The sequence below is a fragment of the Rana temporaria genome, chromosome 10 (genome assembly GCF_905171775.1).
Source record: "Rana temporaria chromosome 10, aRanTem1.1, whole genome shotgun sequence".
Classification (NCBI taxonomy): domain Eukaryota; kingdom Metazoa; phylum Chordata; class Amphibia; order Anura; family Ranidae; genus Rana; species Rana temporaria.
Genome location: NC_053498.1, coordinates 2589918 through 2609660, shown reverse-complemented (window position 1 = coordinate 2609660; position 19743 = coordinate 2589918). Strand labels below are relative to the sequence as shown.

Genomic DNA, 19743 nt, shown 5'->3' with positions numbered 1-19743 from the left:
ATGTTAGGGGGGGCACTGATGTAAAGGGGGACTCTAATGTAAGGGGGGACTCTGATGTGGACCCTGATGTAAGGGGGGGACACTGATGTAAAGGGGGACTCTAATGTAAGGGGGGACTCTGATGTGGACCCTGATGTAAGGGGGGACACTGACTGCTTGTCGGGAGTCACAGGGACACGTGATGCCATATCCATAATGTTACAGTTGTCACCAGAGCATGAAGAGAGGGGAAATCTTCCAATGGGGACAGGGAGGGAGTGATGGGCACGCATGGCAAACAAGGGGTTAATATTTCTCATTGACAGTTGAACTTATAATGACATTGCGCTCTACAGACCAGGAAGTGGGAGTACCAAGATGGCGGACTGACAGTTTCCGGCTGACGCCAGGCCCTCTTTCCGGTCACGTCTTTACGTGTCGGTCGCGCGCCTCTACGCGTACGTGCTGGTGCGGGAGCGGCGCCTGCGCAGTAAAGGCCGGCGCGCGGCCTGGTTTCCGGGGAGCGGAAGATGGAAGAGGATGAAGTCGCGGATAGTTGGGAGGATGCGGCCGACAGCGGGGTGAGTGGAGGCCGGAGGGTGTCCTCACTGAGGCCGGGGCCGGCTGTGTGTATAGTGGTGGGAGGAGCGGGGGCAGGGCCTGCAAGAGGATGGGGTGACTGAGGCCTAAGCGTGGGGGGATGGTGAGTGAGGCCTGGGCATGAGGGTGTATACCCCCCCCCCCCAGGAGGGGCGAGTAGAGACTTGGGGAGGAGGCTCCCTCCTGAGCCATCCCGTAATATGTTGGTGTCTTCTACACTCTGGGGGTGGAGTTCCCACCAACTACAATTTGGGGGTGGCAGGAGGAGGAGCAAGGTGGTAGGGTGAGGGGAGTGGAAGGGTAATAGTTGTTAGAGATAGGGGTGGCAGGGGGTGATAGTTGGTCGGGTGAGGAGGAGGAGGAGATGGTGGCTGGAGGAGGAGGAGTGGTGAGGGATGGCTGGAGGAGGTTGTAGGGTGAGGGGTGGCAGGGTGATAGTTGGTAGGGTAAGGGGTGGCAGGAGGAGGAGGTGATAGTTGGCAGGAGGAGGTTATAGTTGGTAGGGTGAGGGGTGGCAGGGTGATAGTTGGTAGGGTAAGGGGTGGCAGGAGGAGGAGGTGATAGTTGGTAGGAGGAGGTTGTAGGGGGAGGAGGAGGAGATGGTATGGTGAGAAGGTGGTAGGGTGAGGGGTGGCTGGAGGAGGTGGTAGGGTGAGGGGGTGGCAGGGTGATAGTTGGAAGGGTAAGGGGTGGCAGAAGGAGGTGGTAGGGTGAGGGGTGGCAGGGTGATAGTTGGTAGGGTAAAGGGGGGGCAGAAGGAGGTGGTAGGGTGAGGGGTGGCAGAAGGAGGGGGTGGAAGGGAAATGGTTGTTAGAGTGAGAGGTGGCAGGAGGAGGTTGTAGTTGGTGGGGTGAGGGGGTGGCAGGGTGATAGTTGGTAGGGTAAAGGGGGGGCAGAAGGAGGTGGAAGGGCAATAGTTGTCAGAGTGAGAGGTGGCACGAGGAGGTTATATTTGGTAGGGTGAGAGGTGGCAGGAGGAGAAGGTGATAGTTGGTTGGGTGAGGGGTGGCTTGAGGAGGGGTGATAGTTGGTGTGGCAGGAGGAGTGGTGAGGGGCGTCAGGAGTCGGTGGTAGGGTGATGGTTGGTATGGCGAGGGAAGTGAGGAGGTGGTGGTAGGGGGAGGAGGAGGTGGTGATAGTTGGGTGGGGGGAGAAAGGGTGATATGGGGTGGGAGGAGGAGGAGGTGGTGGTGGGGTGAGGGGGGGGGGCAGAAGGAGGGGGTAGTGGTAGGGTGATGGTTGGTAGGGCAGGAGGAGGTGGTGGTAGGACAAGGGGTGGTAGTTGGTAGGGCAGGAGGAGGTCGTAGAGCAGGGGGGCGGGGCTGGAGGTGGTAGGGCAAGAGTGGGGGCTGGAGGAGGTGGCAGGGTGAGGTCATTCCCCCACTGACAGCTGAAATGTAATAAAAAAAATATATATATATATATATATACATTTATCGGTTGTTAAGGAGCGGGGCCGCTGCGTCCCTAACAACCGATGACTCCATCAGCTGTCAGTCGGGTTCCCCTGTTGACAGCTGAAGTGTAAATGAAGTCCTGGCAATTGGAGGTCTAAAAACAAAACGGCTGTGCAATGTTTATCAACAACTTTGCTCCGCCCCTGACACTGAGAGATAAAAAGAAACATTGTTTCTTTTGTATCTGTTTACTCCTCTACAGATAAAGGGGATGAACTTCCATCTGCAGAGAAGTCGGTTTGGGCCCCTTTCACACGGATGGACGGAATGGGGCTTTTGGCTGCGGGTTTTTCTCCTGCAGCTAAAAGCACACACCCAGCGTTTAGCTGCAATTTCGTTGCATGCGGTTTGGTGCGAATAGAAAAAATAGAATTGAATGCGTCCAGGTGCGATGTAGCGCAGCTATATTCACTTAACCGCAGGTAATCGCAGTCTTTTGTGTCAACTGCGGTTTGCAGCGTGAGGAAAAATAAAGAACAGGAAGCGCATCATAATCAAAAAAATAAATAAAAAGGGTTGCAATGGAAATGACTACCGCAGCTAAACGCGGCCGCGTGTAATCGCAATGTACAAATGCAGCTAATCGCAGTGCCTGGAGCCTTGAATTTCACTGAATATCTACCTGCTTTTAATTGCCGCGGAACTGACGTCCGTCTGAAAGGGGCCTTCAACTTTAAACCTGTCAAATAAAAAAAATAAAAAAATCTTGTTTAAAGTTCCGGTTTTAACCCCTTATTAACCCTTCATTTACTCCGATCCGCCTCTAATTCCGTATTCTCCTTCTCCATTTAATTATTTTCCTGCTGTTTTTATACAAAAAATGATTATTTTATAAATTATTAAGCTTTTTTTATTTTGCTTGTTAATCTTTTTACACCTTTAACATCTATTTACATGCTTCACAATTGGGGGGGGGGGGGGGGAATGCAAATTGTAAACACATTTTTTTATGCCCCTCCCTCGACCCGTTGATTGGGCAGGGCTCTCCCCTGACCCGTGAAGTATATTGATCCAAAAAAATTAAAATGACGCCGTTTTGCGTTATAAAAAGTCTTTCAATACACAGCAGTGGAAAAGAAATCCTGGATGTTAACATGTCCCATAGGAAAACATGGAAACGAACTGTAGAGTGTTTCTACAAAAAGCACCAAAAAACAGAGGTGTGACCCCCGGTCTGAGAGGTTTAGTAACATAATGGGGGGGGTTAAAAAAACTAAAGTACAAAAAGAGGAAATAATCGCTACTGTAAAGGGGTTCATTTTTTTACTGTGGGACAGTGGAAGTGATTACAGTAGCGATTTGCATTTTTATACTCTAAAGGAATAATTTTAGTTTTTTTTAACCCTATTATGTTTCTGGCCGATTAATCGATTAATTTCATAATCGATTAGTTGTTGATAAATTGTTTCGGCCCTAGAATATTCCTTTATTCCCATTGTCTTGCAAATCTATGTACACTACAAACTGTATGATTGAATCGGTTCGGATATCGCCGTTTTACGATCCTGACGGCTTATTATTCTAAATAGGATTTTTTTTAGTGCAAATATATTTATGGATTCGAACTACCAGCAAGAATGAGTCCTTACATTTTATGGCAGCGCCTTTTGGGCGTCCAATCACTTGCTGCTGCCGCCACGTTCCTTACCTTGTTGTGTCGCTGCCGTGTAACCAGCCATCCCATTAAATTGAGTGAGTTCAGAGGAGGGGGGAGCCTGCGTTGGGGTTTCGTAGGAGGGGGAGCCTGCGTTGGGGTTTCGTAGGAGGGGGAGCCTGCGTTGGGGTTTCGTAGGAGGGGGAGCCTGCGTTGGGGTTTCGTAGGAGGGGGAGCCTGCGTTGGGGTTTCGTAGGAGGGGCAGCCTGCGTTGGGGTTTCGTAGGAGGGGGAGCCTGCGTTGGGGTTTCGTAGGAGGGGCAGCCTGCGTTGGGGTTTCGTAGGAGGGGGAGCCTGCGTTGGGGTTTCGTAGGAGGGGCAGCCTGCGTTGGGGTATCGTAGGAGGGGCAGCCTGCGTTGGGGTATCGTAGGAGGGGCAGCCTGCGTTGGGGTTTCGTAGGAGGGGCAGCCTGCGTTGGGGTATCGTAGGAGGGGCAGCCTGCGTTGGGGTTTCGTAGGAGGGGCAGCCTGCGTTGGGGTTTCGTAGGAGGGGCAGCCTGCGTTGGGGTTTCGTAGGAGGGGGAGCCTGCGTTGGGGTTTCGTAGGAGGGGGAGCCTGCGTTGGGGTTTCGTAGGAGGGGGAGCCTGCGTTGGGGTTTCGTAGGAGGGGCAGCCTGCGTTGGGGTTTCGTAGGAGGGGCAGCCTGCGTTGGGGTTTCGTAGGAGGGGCAGCCTGCGTTGGGGTTTCGTAGGAGGGGCAGCCTGCGTTGGGGTTTCGTAGGAGGGGCAGCCTGCGTTGGGGTTTCGTAGGAGGGGCAGCCTGCGTTGGGGTTTCGTAGGAGGGGCAGCCTGCGTTGGGGTTTCGTAGGAGGGGCAGCCTGCGTTGGGGTTTCGTAGGAGGGGCAGCCTGCGTTGGGGTTTCGTAGGAGGGGCAGCCTGCGTTGGGGTTTCGTAGGAGGGGCAGCCTGCGTTGGGGTTTGGGGGAGCCTGCGTTGGGGGAGGGGGGAGCCTGCTTTGGGGTTTCGGAGGAGGGGGGCCTGCGGTGGGGTTCGGAGGGGGAGCCTGTGGTGGGGTTCGGAGGGGGCTGATGCTGCAGGACAGAGATGACAGTTGCTCTTCCTGTTTTCGGTGCATCCCCGGTACCAACCAATCGGATTAGTTGATGTTCTCTTTGCTCTTTTATAGAGAGACATTATTCGCTGTGAAGTGTGAGATTTCCGCAGTCGCGTGTCTCTAGACTTGGCTATAAATAGTGCGATTTCCCTTTAAGGCTCCCAGGAGGGATATTATTACCTCCCGTGTATAGAGAGAGCGCTTTATTTGGCAGCCGTGTGAAGACGCAGAAAATGCTGAGCGTCTCCAGAGGTCTCATCAGACACTTCCCCCGCCTGATGAGGATCTGTGTGATCCCGGGACCTTCTGTATCATTTCTCTGACCCTCGGAGGATTCCTTCCTCTGCTAGATTCCTTCTGAGGATTAAAGACCCTTTCCATGTTTCCCGTCACTCTAAAGTGTTTCTCAACTTCACTTCTTTTTCTGTTTACAGAAATAAACCTTTTACTTGCCTGCTCTGTGTAATGGTTTTGCAAAGAGCAACCCTCCTCCTCGGGTCCCCCGCCGCTGCTCCTCCTCCTCCTGTCCCCCGCCGCTGCTCCTCCTCCTCCTGTCCCCCGCCGCCACTCCTCCTCCTCCTCCTCCTCCTCCTCCTCCTCCTCCTCCTCCTCCTGTCCCCTGCCGCTGCTCCTCCTCCTCCTGTCCCCCGCCGCTGCTCCTGCTCCTCCTCCTCCTGTCCCCCGCCGCCGCTCCTCCTCCTCCTCCTCCTCCTCCTGTCCCCTGCCGCTGCTCCTCCTCCTCTTGTCCCCCGCCAATGCTCCTCCTCCTCCTGTCCCCCGCCGCTGCTCCTCCTCCTCCTGTCCCCCGCCGCTGCTCCTCCTCCTCCTGTCCCCCGCCGCTGCTCCTCCTCCTCCTGTCCCCTGCTGCTCCTCCTGTCCCCCGCCGCTGCTTCTCTTTATTGGGGTACCCATAAGAAAGCAGTTTCCCATGGGGGGGGGGCTTAGTCCCAGCTGCCTGCATCCATAGTCAGACAGCGGGGCACGGCTTTGTCAGAGTTTGATTGGCAGGAGCCAATGGATCTGCTCTGTGAGGAGGGACAGAGCAGAGAGCCGCTGCTCTCATGCACAGCACTGGATCGTGATGGGGTTCAGAAGCACTTTGTTTGGACCAGCTTGGTGCAAGCAAACCATTTCCTTCAGTAAGTGCTGCATTGGCTCTCTGAGCTGTATGAGGCTTCAGCTCCACACAGTATGCAGAGCTGGGATCCGTCTGTTGGAGGCTTCCCATCTAAAGAACAAACCAGTTGCTCAGCCATTCATAGGCAGCTCTGTAGTCTGAATGCCAAGCTTTCTCTGATTGGCTGAGTCTGAGGGGTGGGCTGATGTCACGTCATACAGCGCTTGGGCTCCATTCACACCTGAGTGTACCGGAATCGCAGCAAAATATTGGACACTTTTGCAATGCCGTGCTTTTTGATACCTAGTAGTGTCTGGCCTCCTCCCTAGTAATAGAGCGGAGGCTGTATAGAGGTTTCCTTGTCCTCTCCACTCATGGTGTCTTTGTGTGTTTTCCATCTCCAGGAGATAGAGCGACGGTTGGAGAAGAAGCTGAGGATTACACAGAGAGAGAAGTGAGTATTGGTGACCCCAGGAGTCGTGTCTGCTCCGGCATTCCTCCAATCAGATGCTGAGCTTGTCATTTCTCATTGTGTCCTGAGATAAAGACCCGATCCGTGTGGATCAGACGTCTTCAAAACTTGCAAGCTTCTGCTACTTTTTTATTTTCTCTTTTCAATGTACAAGTCAGTCGGCCGCTAAATACAGAATTTCATCTTTTCTCCTCTTTTAGTAAATCGCGGTCTCCTCCGAAATTCCCGGTGGTCATCCAGGACGACTCTATGCCATCCGGTCCTCCTCCTCAGATCAGGATCCTCAAAAGGCCGACAAGCAACGGCTTGGCAAGCAACTCCCATTGCAGCAGCCGACCCACCGTGCCTGTAAAGTCGCTGGCGCAGAGGGAAGCGGAGTACGCCGAGGCCAGAAAGCGAATCCTGGGGAGCGCCAGCCCGGAGGAGGAAGCTGAGAAGCCAGTGGTGGACAGGTGACCTTCTGTATTTGTGACCGTTTATACAGCCCTGCCTCTTTTGTCCCTACTGTCTTGTAGCATTGACCTGGATGTAGTGGACAGACATGGTTATGTAAAGCCCCATGGAATCCTCCTGATCCCGGGTTCGCACCTTTTTGTGGCTTTGAAATTGCGCTACTTCAGCACAATTTCAAAGCCACACATCTGTGTTTTGCAGTGCCAATTTCATTGCGGCTTCATTTAAAGAAAGTCTATGCAAGTTGCTATAAAAAGTAGCACAGTAACCCCCCCCCCCCCCCCCGCCCCCACCAGACTCTTTATATTTTATGGGGGGGGGGGGGAGAAGGCATTCTCCAAGATGTGCAGACAACCAAACACAGTATAGTGTAAGCAGAACTGAGAGGGTTCAAATTCCATTACGTATGGCCTGTAATGAGCAAACTCTTCCGTTGCTGCGACTCGTGTGAGCGGTTCAGTTGCTGACAATGGGGTGCGATTTGTCATGCAATTTGGAACTGTATGAGGCGTCGCACCAATGTGAATGGGGGGCTTATTGCTGTAATGCAGTCGGTCTGCATAGTTTTGTTAAAACACTGCTTTTTATTTTTTTATAGTGCTGCTTCATGGGCTACAATACCCTGTGCTGACAGTGTGACAATGGATCACGCACAGTTGCGCCTCATTAGTTGGACACACCCCCTCTGAACACTGCTCTAATGGATGGCACCGCTGATGAGAGCAATGTTTAGGGGTCATGATGGACCTCTGTAAAGGAAGGCTGCTGCTTGTGACACACCAGTGGTTATATCTATCTTATCGCTCTTGTATCTTATCGCTCTTGTATCTTTTTCTTTTGGCTCTTGTATCTTTTTCTTTTGGCTCTTGTATCTTTTTTTTCTTTTGGCTCTTGTATCTTTTTTTTCTTTTGGCTCTTGTATCTTTTTTTCTTTTGGCTCTTGTATCTTTTTTTTCTTTTGGCTCTTGTATCTTTTTTTTTTTTTTCTTTTGGCTCTTGTATCTTTTTTTTTTTTTTCTTTTGGCTCTTTTTTTTTTTTTTTTTTTCTTTTGGCTCTTGTATCTTTTTTTTTTTCTTTTGGCTCTTGTATCTTTTTTTTTTCTTTTGGCTCTTGTATCTTTTTTTTTTTTCTTTTGGCTCTTGTATCTTTTTTTTTCTTTTGGCTCTTGTATCTTTTTTTTTTCTTTTGGCTCTTGTATCTTTTTTTTTTCTTTTGGCTCTTGTATCTTTTTTTTCTTTTGGCTCTTGTATCTTTTTTTTTTCTTTTGGCTCTTGTATCTTTTTTTTTTTCTTTTGGCTCTTGTATCTTTTTTTTTTCTTTTGGCTCTTGTATCTTTTTTTTCTTTTGGCTCTTGTATCTTTTTTTTCTTTTGGCTCTTGTATCTTTTTTTTCTTTTGGCTCTTGTATCTTTTTTTTCTTTTGGCTCTTGTATCTTTTTTTTCTTTTGGCTCTTGTATCTTTTTTTTCTTTTGGCTCTTGTATCTTTTTTTTTTTTTCTTTTGGCTCTTGTATCTTTTTTTTTTTTTCTTTTGGCTCTTGTATCTTTTTTTTTTTCTTTTGGCTCTTGTATCTTTTTTTTTTCTTTTGGCTCTTGTATCTTTTTTTTTTTCTTTTGGCTCTTGTATCTTTTTTTTTTTCTTTTGGCTCTTGTATCTTTTTTTTTTTTTTTTCTTTTGGCTCTTTTTTCTTTTTTTTTTTTTTTTCTTTTGGCTCTTGTATCTTTTTTTTTTTCTTTTGGCTCTTGTATCTTTGTTTTCTTTTGGCTCTTGTATCTTTTTTTTTTTCTTTTGGCTCTTGTATCTTTTTTTTTTTCTTTTGGCTCTTGTATCTTTGTTTTCTTTTGGCTCTTGTATCTTTTTTTTTTTCTTTTGGCTCTTGTATCTTTTTTTTTTTTCTTTTGGCTCTCTATGTATCTTTTTTTTGGCTCTCTATGTATGTATCTATCCTGACGGCATTACAGTAATGGAGGGGTTTGGCTGGGTTCACACCTATTGCAAACTGGATGAGGGATTCCTTCGCATAGCAGACGATTGTGATCGGCTCTCTATGGAGACAGTTCACACATCTCCACATCGGCTTTTGGTCCGAATTCAGGCTGAAATCGGATCGTGAATGGAGACGCACCAGACACCTGCTGTGAGCCCATAGCAACCATGATCCCCTTCTTGAGGGGGGCACTGGTGCTTTTGGCTCCTTCTGGACCCCCCACTCGCAAATTCCCCCAGAGTTGACCTATGACGGGTCTCTCCCCTTGTTCCTCTGTCTGAGCCGGGGGGGGGGGGGGGGCGGTCAGAGAGGGGTGTCATGCATCTGTCGTTGTCAGTGCTGGATCAGCATTGTGCTCGGCTAAGTATAAAGGGAGGGTGGCCTGTGGTGACAAATTGTGCATGTGTGGGGTGTGTGTCGTCGTCTGTCGTCCCAAACCCCACCCACCCATTAAATAATTGCTCCTAACTTTTTATTTTTTTCTCTAGGCCAGCAAGAATCAGTCAGCTGGAGGAGAACAGACAGCCTAACAATGTGATCCGGCAGCCGTTGGGTCCGGATGGATCACAGGGTTTCAAACAGATCAGATAGACGTCGTCATGGAGAACTTTGCCATAGTAAACTGCACTGGCCTGTCACACCAATGGACTCAAGCGGAGGGAATCGCCTCATCTACTTGCACTTTGATGCCCTTTTGCTCCGCCCACTGTGACCTTAAACCCTGTGCACTGTGACCCCCTCCCTCCTCCCGCCACCCCTGTAGCTCCGACCACTGTGATTGGCACACCGCCGCAGGCTGCCCCGGGCCTTCTTGGGAACAAGGGAAAGCCACGTTTTTTGTGCGCGTGTACAATGGGCGGGGAGGGTGGTGAGGAATCCATGCCAAGTGCAGGAAAAGATAGGGGGGGGGGCGCTTTGTGCCTGTAACTGCCACTTCTGTTGAAGTTTCCGCCAGCAATAATTACTGTTAGTTGTGTCTCCGGGGAAAGGGATGTGGGCCGCTAGTTCCCCCAAACCCCCTCCTTTTTCTTCCTACACATACACGCCGTGTTCCACACATGAATTTTCTTAATGAGTCCACGTCTGCCTCCTCGATGTGTCGGGGGTCGTCTTATTATTTTTTTTCATATGGGTTTTTCAGTCTTTTTTTGGATGTAGTGTGCATGAGCTTTTCTTTTTTTTTTTTTTTTTTTTTTTTTTTTTTTAACAAGCCACATTTTTACTTTTAATGGAGGAAAAAAAGCTAATTTATAGTATTGTAAACCGAATACGATAACCATCTGTCAAATTATTTTTTTTATTTCTTTTTCCTCTCGTTTAGATCAGCAATGACAGACGGTGACGTGTTTTGGCTTCTGCATCTAATATAGGGCTTGCCCGTGCTGTACGCCCTCTAGGATTGTGTGCGCGCGCGCTTGGCGAGTGCCGCCCTCATATTGCAAGGGCAGAATTGCATGAGCCATAGTCCAGCATGACTTAGGCGTTGGGGGGAGGAGATATCCCCTCAGGGACCCCCCCCCTCCTGGCGGGTTTCAGTATTGTGGAACCTGCGTTTGAGTCTGAGATGGTTAGGAATGGTATGCCTGGGCTGTCCCCGGTGACCAGAGGAATGTGGGTGATGAGAGTGCAGATGTGGCGGTATTATGGTTTGGGGAGGTCGGGTGACGACGGTGGCATGATGCCTACAGTAACTGGCAGAGGGTAGGGTCGCTGCCAGGCACGACGCTGCGGAGTATCGGGTTCAGGTTGGGGGTGGTATGGAGGGTGGGCGGCTGGGTTGGGCAGCAGCTGCAGGCCTCGGGAGGGCAAGCTCGTTTTTTTCCAGGGTCGTGCCCGCAGGCTGCTCCCGGTCTACATTTTTACTTTTTAGATATCAGATCAAAACCGCATTCAATAAAGTTGAAATGTATATTTTATTCAGTATTTTACATGCTTGTACTGTTTGCTGTGCATCCTTTCTGCTTGGGGGTGGGGCTGACCCTGACGAAGCCTGTGTCCCATTTTACTGATGACATTTATAATATACGTCTGTGTTCAAGCAGAGGTGTTATTTCCCCCGACACAGAGCGTAGTCACCTGCCGGAGGAAAGGAGATGATCGCCTCCAACCCAGCAGAATTATCTTTATTTTTTATTTTTAAGCTATAAATCAAATTTTGAATCGGTGTATGTAATACGATGTGTACAAACCCTTTAAAGTGAGGTCATCTGCAGGTGGAAGTCCCCTTCATGCCTAAGATGCCTTCTGTGGAAGAATGACAGATAATAATCAGATATATTATATTATACAGAGAGCTTTCCAGGACTATTGCGATATTGTTTACACCTGCTGGATCACTAGATGTAACTTATTACTCTTCAGACTAAATGAGGCCCGAGGTCTCCTGTTGTCTGCTTGTTATTTCCTCTCACTTCCTGTCCTTGTGACCACTGGGGGGGTTATGGTATTACTAGGTGTTAAAAATCCTTCCCTGCCTGGAGTCCAGTCTTGTATATCCTGGGTAGAATCCACTACAGAAAGTGATGGTGAACCTTGGCACCCCAGATGTTTTGGAACTACATTTCCCATGATGCTCAACTACACAGCAGCGTGCAAGAGCATGATGGGAAATGTAGTTCCGAAACATCTGGGGTGCCAGGGTTCGCCATCACTGCACTACAACGATGGGGGCCCCAAGAAATTATATGGCCAAATGTTTTGTGGATACCTGAGCCTTGCCCCTATATGAGCTGGTTGGACGTCCTGTTCCAAAACCATTAATGCAGAGCTGCCCTCTTTGTTGCTGTAACATCTTCCACTCTTTGGAAGGGTGTCTGTGGGAATTTGTGCTCATTGGTGAGGTTGGGTGAGCGAAGATCTGGCTTGCATTTTGGGCCTTGGGCACCAAAAATTACCTGGCTTGCATCTTGGGCACCAAAAAAGACCTGGCTTTGTGTGATGGGCCTCGCTTTGGCCACCAAAAAAGCTCTGGCTTGCGTTTTGGTCTTCGTGTTGGGCACCAAAAAAGACTTGGCTTGCATTTTGGGCCTCACGTTGGGCACCAATGAAGACCTAGATTTTTGTGATGGGCCTCGCTTTGGCCACCAAAAAAGCTCTGGCTTGCATTTTGGGCCTCACGTTGGGCACCAAAAATGCCTTGGCTTGCATTTTGGGCCTCACGTTGGGCACCAAAAAAGCCTTGGCTTGCATTTTGGGCCTCACGTTGGGCACCAAAAAAGCCTTGGATTGCATTTTGGTCCTCACCTTGGGCACCAAAAATGACCTGGCTTGCATTTTGGGCCTCACGTTGCGCACCAAAAAAGCCTTGGCTTGCATTTTGGTCTACGTGTGGGGAACCAAAAAAGACTTGGCTTGCATTTTGGGCCTCACATTGGGCACCAAAAAAGACTTGGCTTGCATTTTGGTCTTTGTGTTGGGCACCAAAAAAGACTTGGCTTGCATTTTGGTCTTTGTGTTGGGCACCAAAAAAGACTTGGCTTGCATTTTGGGCCTCACGTTGGGCACCAATAGAGACCTAGATTATTGTGATGGGCCTCACTTTGACCACCAAAAAAGCCCTGGCTTGCATTTTGGGCCTCCCCTTGGTCACCAAAAATGACCTGGCTTTGCATGTTGGGCACCAAAGGCCCTGGCTTGCATTTTGGGCCCAGTGTTGGGCACCAAAAAAAGACCTAGCTTGCATTTTGGGCCTCACGTTGGGCACCAAAAAAGGCATAGCTTGTATTTTGGGCTTTGCTTTGGGTACTAAAGACCTGGCTTGCACATTGGGTGCTAAAGACTTGGCTTGCAATCCAAATGACAATTCATCCCAAAGGCATTCAGTGGGGTTGAGGTCAGGGCTCTGTGCAGGACACTCAAGTTCCTCCACACCAAACTGGTCACCCCCATGTCTTTATGGAGCTGGCTTTGTACACTGGGGTGGGGGGAGCAGAAAGGGGTCTTAAACAAACCGTTACCACAAGGTTGGAAGAGCACAAGTGTCTACAATGTCTTTGTATGATGGAGGATCACCAGAACCCTTCACTTGGGGACACCTGGGCTGTCATTGAGGGGGGGGGGGGGCGGCGGAGTCTTTTTACGTCTGGTCATGTAGTGCACTTCAGGAAGCTGGGGAGCCCTCTGTGGTCACGGGGACAGGAAGTGAGAGGAAATTATCGGTTTTTAACCCTTCCCAGTTCTATCTGAAATGATGATAAATATTTTGGCTGGAGTTTAACTCTCTCTAAGAGGAAGAAATAAATTTTTGCTGTGTTTAAAACTTTTTAGTAGTAAATATCTTTTAACCTTTTCCGCTTTTTACAAATGTTTGATGTGTGTTTATTTCTATTGGATCGGCGCTGATCTCCTTCATACCTAGTATGACTTGGGTGTACTTGTGCCATGGCTGTCGTATTGGAAGAGACTGAATGCTTTTTGTAGGATCTCTTATGAAGGGACGAGGTCTGTGTTCTACTTCACAAAATGATCAGTTTCATTAATTGATCTTTTATCTTTCCTGAATGACAGAAAAAGTACAATTGGGTTTTTGAGTTGAATGTCGTCAGCCATTCAGAGGAAGCTTTCTTCATTCATAGAATGCAAAGCTTCCTGTGAATGGCTGAGCAGCGCCCCAGCGTTTTCCCATCAGGAAGCTGAGGCACAATACAGTTACATTGTAACCCAAGTTGCCTTCATTTGCTGAGGTAGTGAAGTCCTCTAGCCCCTGTACAAATGGCCAGGTCAAGTCGCATCCTATACCAGCAATGGCGCTGTTCAAATTGGTGCGACGTTGATTTTTTTGCGGTGCTGCATCAATGTAGTACATGCTCTACGATTGTTGCTTTTCAGGTGCGACTTGAACAGGCATCGGTGCATGAAGCCGCACGAATGTCAGCCAAGTCGCACCTGAGGTCGCACTGACCTGCACCTTGAAGTCGTGCAATTTCAAAGTCTTATTTTCTGGGGCTACGTCTCGGTTCACGCTGCTGCGACATGGGATCCGACTTGTGATTTCCCCCCCCCCCCCCCCCCCCCCCGAGTCGCCTGGCCTATGAGAGTCGCCTTTACTGATACTACATCAGTCCCTCTGACTCTAGAAAAGGTTACTGCAGTACTTGACTTGAGTGCGATTTCAGCCCTTCTACAGGCTCCTAAATGGCATCCAAGTCGGGAGGAAGTTGCAGGGCAAAGTTGTACGACTTTGCAGTCGCAGCAGCGTGATCCGAGGCTTAAAGTGGAGGTCTGCTTTTTTAAGTCTGCTACAAATACTGCAGCTATTGACTTTCAAAAATAAGGACACTTAGGCCCCATACAGACGACCGAACATGTCTGCTGAAACTGGTCCGCGGACCAGTTTCAGCAGACATGTTCGGTCGTGTGTAGGCCCGAGCGGACAGGATTCCAGCATACATTTGCCCGCCGGGCCTTTTCCCAGCAGGCAAATATTTCTGGACTTGTTTTAAAACAGCCCGCTGAAATCCTGTCCGCTCGTCTGTACATGTCCGAGCGCCCGCTATCCCTCGCGTGCGTCGAATGACTTTCGACGCATGCGTGGAAGCATTGAACTGGCAGCGCCGCGGCGACGGCGCGGACAAGCCCCGCGTATTGTTTACGCGCGGATTTCTGTATGATGGAGTACAGCCACCATACAGAAATCCCCGGGCATACATGTACGGTGAAAACGGTCCGGCGGACTGGTTTCATCGTACATGTATGCTCGTCTGTACGCGGCCTTAGACCTCTTTTACACGGAGCGGACCGTTTTTGTGTCCGCTCCGTGTGTGTCCTCCGGCTCAGCTAGGATCCCCGCTGAGCTGTCGGCGGATATGGCGGTCCCCGCACACAGTGCAGAGACCGCCCTGTCTCTCCTCCGCTCTCCCCTATGGGGAATCGGATGCAGACGGACCGTCTGCATCCGTTCCGCCGGACGGAAGAAAAATAGGGTTTTCTTCCGTCCGCAAAAGCGGATCCTGACGGACGCAGATGGTTGCGGACATTAGCGGATGCTCCATCCGCTAATGGACGTGATTCCATAGGGATTTATTACAAGTCTGTAAACGGACTTGTAATAAACGGACGAGCGCAGCGGACGTGTGAAAGGACCCTTACCTGTCCAGGGCGCCCGCGATGTCGGCACCCGAAGCTGATCTCTCCCTCCGCCGCCATCTTCGGTAAGGGAATCGGAAGTGAAGCCTTGCGGTTTCAATACTTGGTTCCCTACTGTGCATGTGCGACTCGCGCTGTGCGATTTCACTGGTCCCTGCTGTCCCCTGGGACCCGTGTGTCTCTCGGAAGACGGCAGGGACGGACGGAGATGGCGCCAGAAGTGGCGTAGGTACCCATGGGTGGCTCGGGTATCTATGCTTGGATGTTGGGGCAGAATACCTGTATTGCACAGGTATCTGCTTTCCCTCACCCCTCCTGCTGAAAGTTGCCAAATGTGACCCCAGGGGGGATGGCCAGAAAAGCGGAAGTTTCATTTTTGGGTGGAACTCTGCATTAAGGGCTAGTTCACACCACAAAAAACATCCTCCAGATCTTTCTGACACTTTTTTTTTTTTGTTTGTTTTATTATTATTTGTTCAAGAAGTATTTTTTTTTTCTCTCTCCCCCCCCTTGCTGTACGGGGGGTGGATCTGGTGCATAATTTTTTTTTTTTTTTTTTTTTTTTTTTTATTCTCCTGCACAAAACTGTACTGGGAAATGGGATTAAGCATCAGACCCCCTGTACAGCAAGAAGCAAAGGGGAGCAAAAAAAGCATCTGGTACGAAAAAATAAAATTATCTGGAACTGCAAGCACTGGCATAAACTGTGCAATTGAAAACAATGTAATCTACTTTTTCTTTTGTGTTTTGGATGCAGAAAAAGCTCTGGAATGCATGTGGTGTAAACTAGCTCAAAAAACACATTTTTTTTTATTTATTTTTTCTCTCCCCCGCTCTCCTAAATATCTTCCTTTCGCTTAGTGCCGTCCTCCTTCTCTTACCTCATCCTTCCATTTTGCTTTTAAATGTCCTTATTTCTTCTGAGAAATCCTCACTTCCTGTTCTTCTGTCTGTAACTCCACACAGTAATGCGAGGCTTTCTCCCTGGTGTGAAGTGTCATGCTCGCCCCCTCCCTTGGACTACGGGAGAGTCAAGATGCTCTCTACGTTGGAGATAGAGAAAGGAGCTGTGTGTTGGTGGGTGTCCGTCCTGACTCTCCTGTAGTCCAACACACAGCTCCTTTATCTCCAACGTAGAGAGCGTCTTGACTCTCCTGTAATCCAAGGAAGGGGGGGGGTGAGCATGACACTCCACACCAGGGAAAAACCTTCTTGAGGGGGTAAACAGGAGTGCCAGGACACTCTACTTTGCAGATAGAGAAAGGAGCTGTGTATTAGTGGGTGTCGTGCTCGCCCCCATTCCTTGGACTACAGGCGAGTCAAGACGCTCTCTACGTTGGAGATAGAGAAAGGAGCTGTGTATTAGTGGGTGTCCTGACACTCCTGCTCGCTCCCTCAAGAGGCTTTCTCCACACCAGGAAGGAAGCCTCGCATTACTGTGTGGAGTTACAGACAGAAGAACAGGAAGTGAGGATTTCTCAGAAGAAATAAGGACATTTAAAAGCAAAATGGAGAGATGAGGTAAGTGAAGGAGGACGGCACTAAGGTAAAGGAAGAGATTTAGGGAAATAATTTGTACCTATACAACCCCTTTTAAATTGTTTATAGTGTGCATCGCATACTAGCACATTATGATGACTGCTTATGTTAAAACAAAGCCCCCCTAGCGGTGTGCTGTCACTTCTGCCAAAACGTCTATCTTCACCCGGTCTGCCTGGGGGGGGTGGCGGACTCCACTTGTATGTATGGCGGGCGGGCGGTGGCTGTGAATGCATATGGGAGTCAGACATGCACGGGGTGCGCATGCCCCATTGATGTCGCCGGCTGCATCCCGTGTGAATATCTCCTAACCTGTGCAAGTATAGGAGATATTTACTGTACCCATTGGTAAGCTGGCATTTTATAAAGTCTATAGCAGGGATATGCAATTAGCGGACCTCCAGATGTTGCAAAACTACAAGTCCCATCATGCCTCTGGGTGCATGCTTGTGGCTGTCAGAGTCTTGCTATGCCTCATGGGACTTGCAGTTCTGCAACAGCTGGAGGTCCGCTAATTGCATATCCCTGGTCTATAGCAATGATGGTGACCCTTGGCACCCCCAGAGGTTTTGGAACTACTTTTCCCATGAGTCTCAAGGCGAAATGTAGTTTCAAAACCTCTGGGGGTGCCAAGGGTCACCTTCACTGGATTGTGGGCTTACTTGTAGGTACAAATGGAGAAAAGGTGGACTTGGTTACCAATTTAATGTGTCCTGAAAACTGGATTTACATTTTTTTTTTTTTTTTTATCCCCCTCCCCCTTTTTAGCATAAAATCCCTTTCTCTGTGTTTGTTGGACACGGCTGCTGCTTCTTTATCCGTGACCAAGTGTCCTTTCTGTTTTGTGGGGCTATAAAACGTTTTGGTCATGAATAAAAAAAAAAAAAAGCAGCCGTGTCTGAATGTTGTGTTTTTTTTTTATTATACGTTTTATACATACCTTGCTCTGTAATTTTTTGGCACAGAGCAGCCCCGATCCTCCTCTACCAGGCTCACTTGCTGGCTCCTCTCCATTCTCCGCCCCAGACCACCATTGGCCACACTAGCAAGCTGCATGCCCGCTCTGTGTCAACAAGCTGTGGTTTGACCAATTCCCCCAATTGGTTCGCTGGTTGTGATTGGAAGCCAATGGCGGCTACTGCTTTGAGAGAGAGACCTGTGACTGCTGCGGCTTTACTGCCTGTTTCCTACTGCGCATGCGCTAGTTGCACATCGCTTTGTGTATGGCTGGCTGTCTTCTGGGACACATACACAGGTCCCAAAAGACACCGCAAGAAGAATGAAGACTACCATGGAATAGGAAGTGGCAGATTAGGATGATCTGCCTAGCAACAGCCATTTCTGGTAAGTTTAAAAAAAATATATATATATTATTATTTTTTTGCACATTTTTATGTAATTTTTTTTATGGTGGACTGCCACTTTAAGAATTTTTAATGTGAAATCTAATAAATAATAAAAACCCACACAGCCCTATTGCTAGCGTCAACCATGCAGAGGCTCTCTGCGCTGTGTCTAGACGGTATGCGGTCTCGGCGCTGTGTCTAGACGGTATGCGGTCTCGGCGCTGTGTCTAGACGGTATGCGGTCTCGGCGCTGTGTCTAGACGGTATGCGGTCTCGGCGCTGTGTCTAGACGGTATGCGGTCTCGGCGCTGTGTCTAGACGGTATGCGGTCTCGGCGCTGTGTCTAGACGGGATGCGGTCTCGGCGCTGTGTCTAGACGGGATGCGGTCTCGGCGCTGTGTCTAGACGGGATGCGGTCTCGGCGCTGTGTCGATGCGGTCTCGGTGCTGTCTAGACTGTAGGTGGTCTCGGCTGGATACAGCGCCGTGTTTTGCCAATGGGATGGGAACTTTTCGTGTCGCTCTCAGAATTAAAAAAATATATATTTGGCTAAGAGCCACTCAGCCATTCACAGGGCACTTTGTATTAATTTAGAAAATACAAAGGTTCCTCTGGCTGAGGTAAAGAGGTGCCGGGCACCTGAATTACAGCGGTGGGGTAATAGGCGCTAATAAGTGTCCTTAAAGGGGAACAGCGGGTGCAGAAGATGGGAGGACAGGAGAAGACATTGAGGCGCGGGGGATGCACACCGGCGGCAATTGATGGGCACACCGGCGGCAATTGATGGGCACACCGGCGGCAATTGATGGGCACACCGGCGGCAATTGATGGGCACACCGGCAGCAAATTGATGGGCACAGTAGCAGCAATTGATGGGCACACCGGTGGCAATTGATGGGCACAGTAGTAGCAATTGATGGGCACCCTAGCAACAATTGATGGGCATAGTAGCGGCAATTGATGGGCACAGTGGCAGAAATTGATGGGCACACTGGCAACAATTGATGGGCACAGTAGCGGCAATCGATGAGCACACTGGCATCAAATGATGGGCACAGTAACTGTAATTGATGGGCACAGTGGCAGCAATTGATGAGCACACTGGCAGCAATTGATGGTCATAGTAACTGTAATTGATGGGCACAGTGGCAGCAATTGATGAGCACACTGGCAGCAATTGATGGGCACCCTGGCAACAATTGATGGGCACAGTAGCAGCAATTGTTTGGCACACTGGCAGCAATTGATGGGCACAGTAGCGGCAATTGATGGGCACACTGGCAACAATTGATGGGCACAGTAGCGGCAATTGTTTGGCACACTGGCAGCAATTGATGGGCACAGTAGCGGCAATTGATTGGCACACTGGCAGCAATTGATAGGAACAGTAGCGACAATTGATTGGCACAGTGGCAGCAATTGATGAGCACACTGGCAGCAATTGATGGGCACAGTAGCGACAATTGATGGGCACAGTGGCAACAAGTGATGGGCACAGTAGCGGCAATTGATGGGCACAGTGGCAGGAAAAGATGGGCACACTGGCAACAATTGATGGGCACAGTAGCGGCAATTGACTGGAACACTGGCAGCAATTGCTGGGGACAGTAGCGGCAATTGATGGGCACAGTGGCAGCAATTGATAGGCACACCGGCAGCAATTGATGGGCACAGTAGCGGTAATTGATGAGCACACTGGCAGCAATTGATGGGCACAGTAGCGGTAATTGATGAGCACACTGGCAGCAATTGATGGGCACAGTAGCGGTAATTGATGAGCACACTGGCAGCAATTAATGAACACACTGGCAGTAATTGATGGGCACAGTAACAATTAGGACAATTATTAATGAAGGAAGGCAGAAGATGTTATATGAATGAAGCCCAATTCCCCCCCCCCCCCCCCCCCATTAGCAAACATACTGTCAGTGACCTTCGGGGGGCACTGTGTTGGAGGAGGGTGCGCTTCCAAGACTGACCACTAGAGGAGCTGTACTCCGCTAAT

The 19743-nt window shown here is 49.5% G+C and overlaps 1 protein-coding gene across 1 annotated transcript; it reads left to right on the top strand.

Annotated features, from left to right (window-relative positions):
* Nucleotides 1–442: 442 nt before the first annotated feature.
* Nucleotides 443–9945, top strand: SZRD1 (SUZ RNA binding domain containing 1). Its single transcript, XM_040326793.1, has 4 exons — nt 443–560; nt 6262–6311; nt 6530–6781; nt 9258–9945. The coding sequence occupies exons 1-4, from the start codon at nt 510–512 to the stop codon at nt 9358–9360; spliced, it is 456 nt and encodes a 151-aa protein (XP_040182727.1). The 5' UTR covers nt 443–509; the 3' UTR covers nt 9361–9945.
* The last annotated feature ends 9798 nt before the right edge of the window (nt 9946–19743 follow it).

Excerpts from the sequence above, each read along its gene's own strand:
- SZRD1 (XM_040326793.1), top strand. The coding sequence starts at position 510 with ATGGAAGAGGATGAAGTCGCGGATAGTTGGGAGGATGCGGCCGACAGC. Across the intron at positions 6,312-6,529 it reads AGGATTACACAGAGAGAGAA|TAAATCGCGGTCTCCTCCGA; the intron begins GTGAGTATTGGT and ends CTCCTCTTTTAG. Across the intron at positions 6,782-9,257 it reads GAGAAGCCAGTGGTGGACAG|GCCAGCAAGAATCAGTCAGC; the intron begins GTGACCTTCTGT and ends TTTTTTCTCTAG.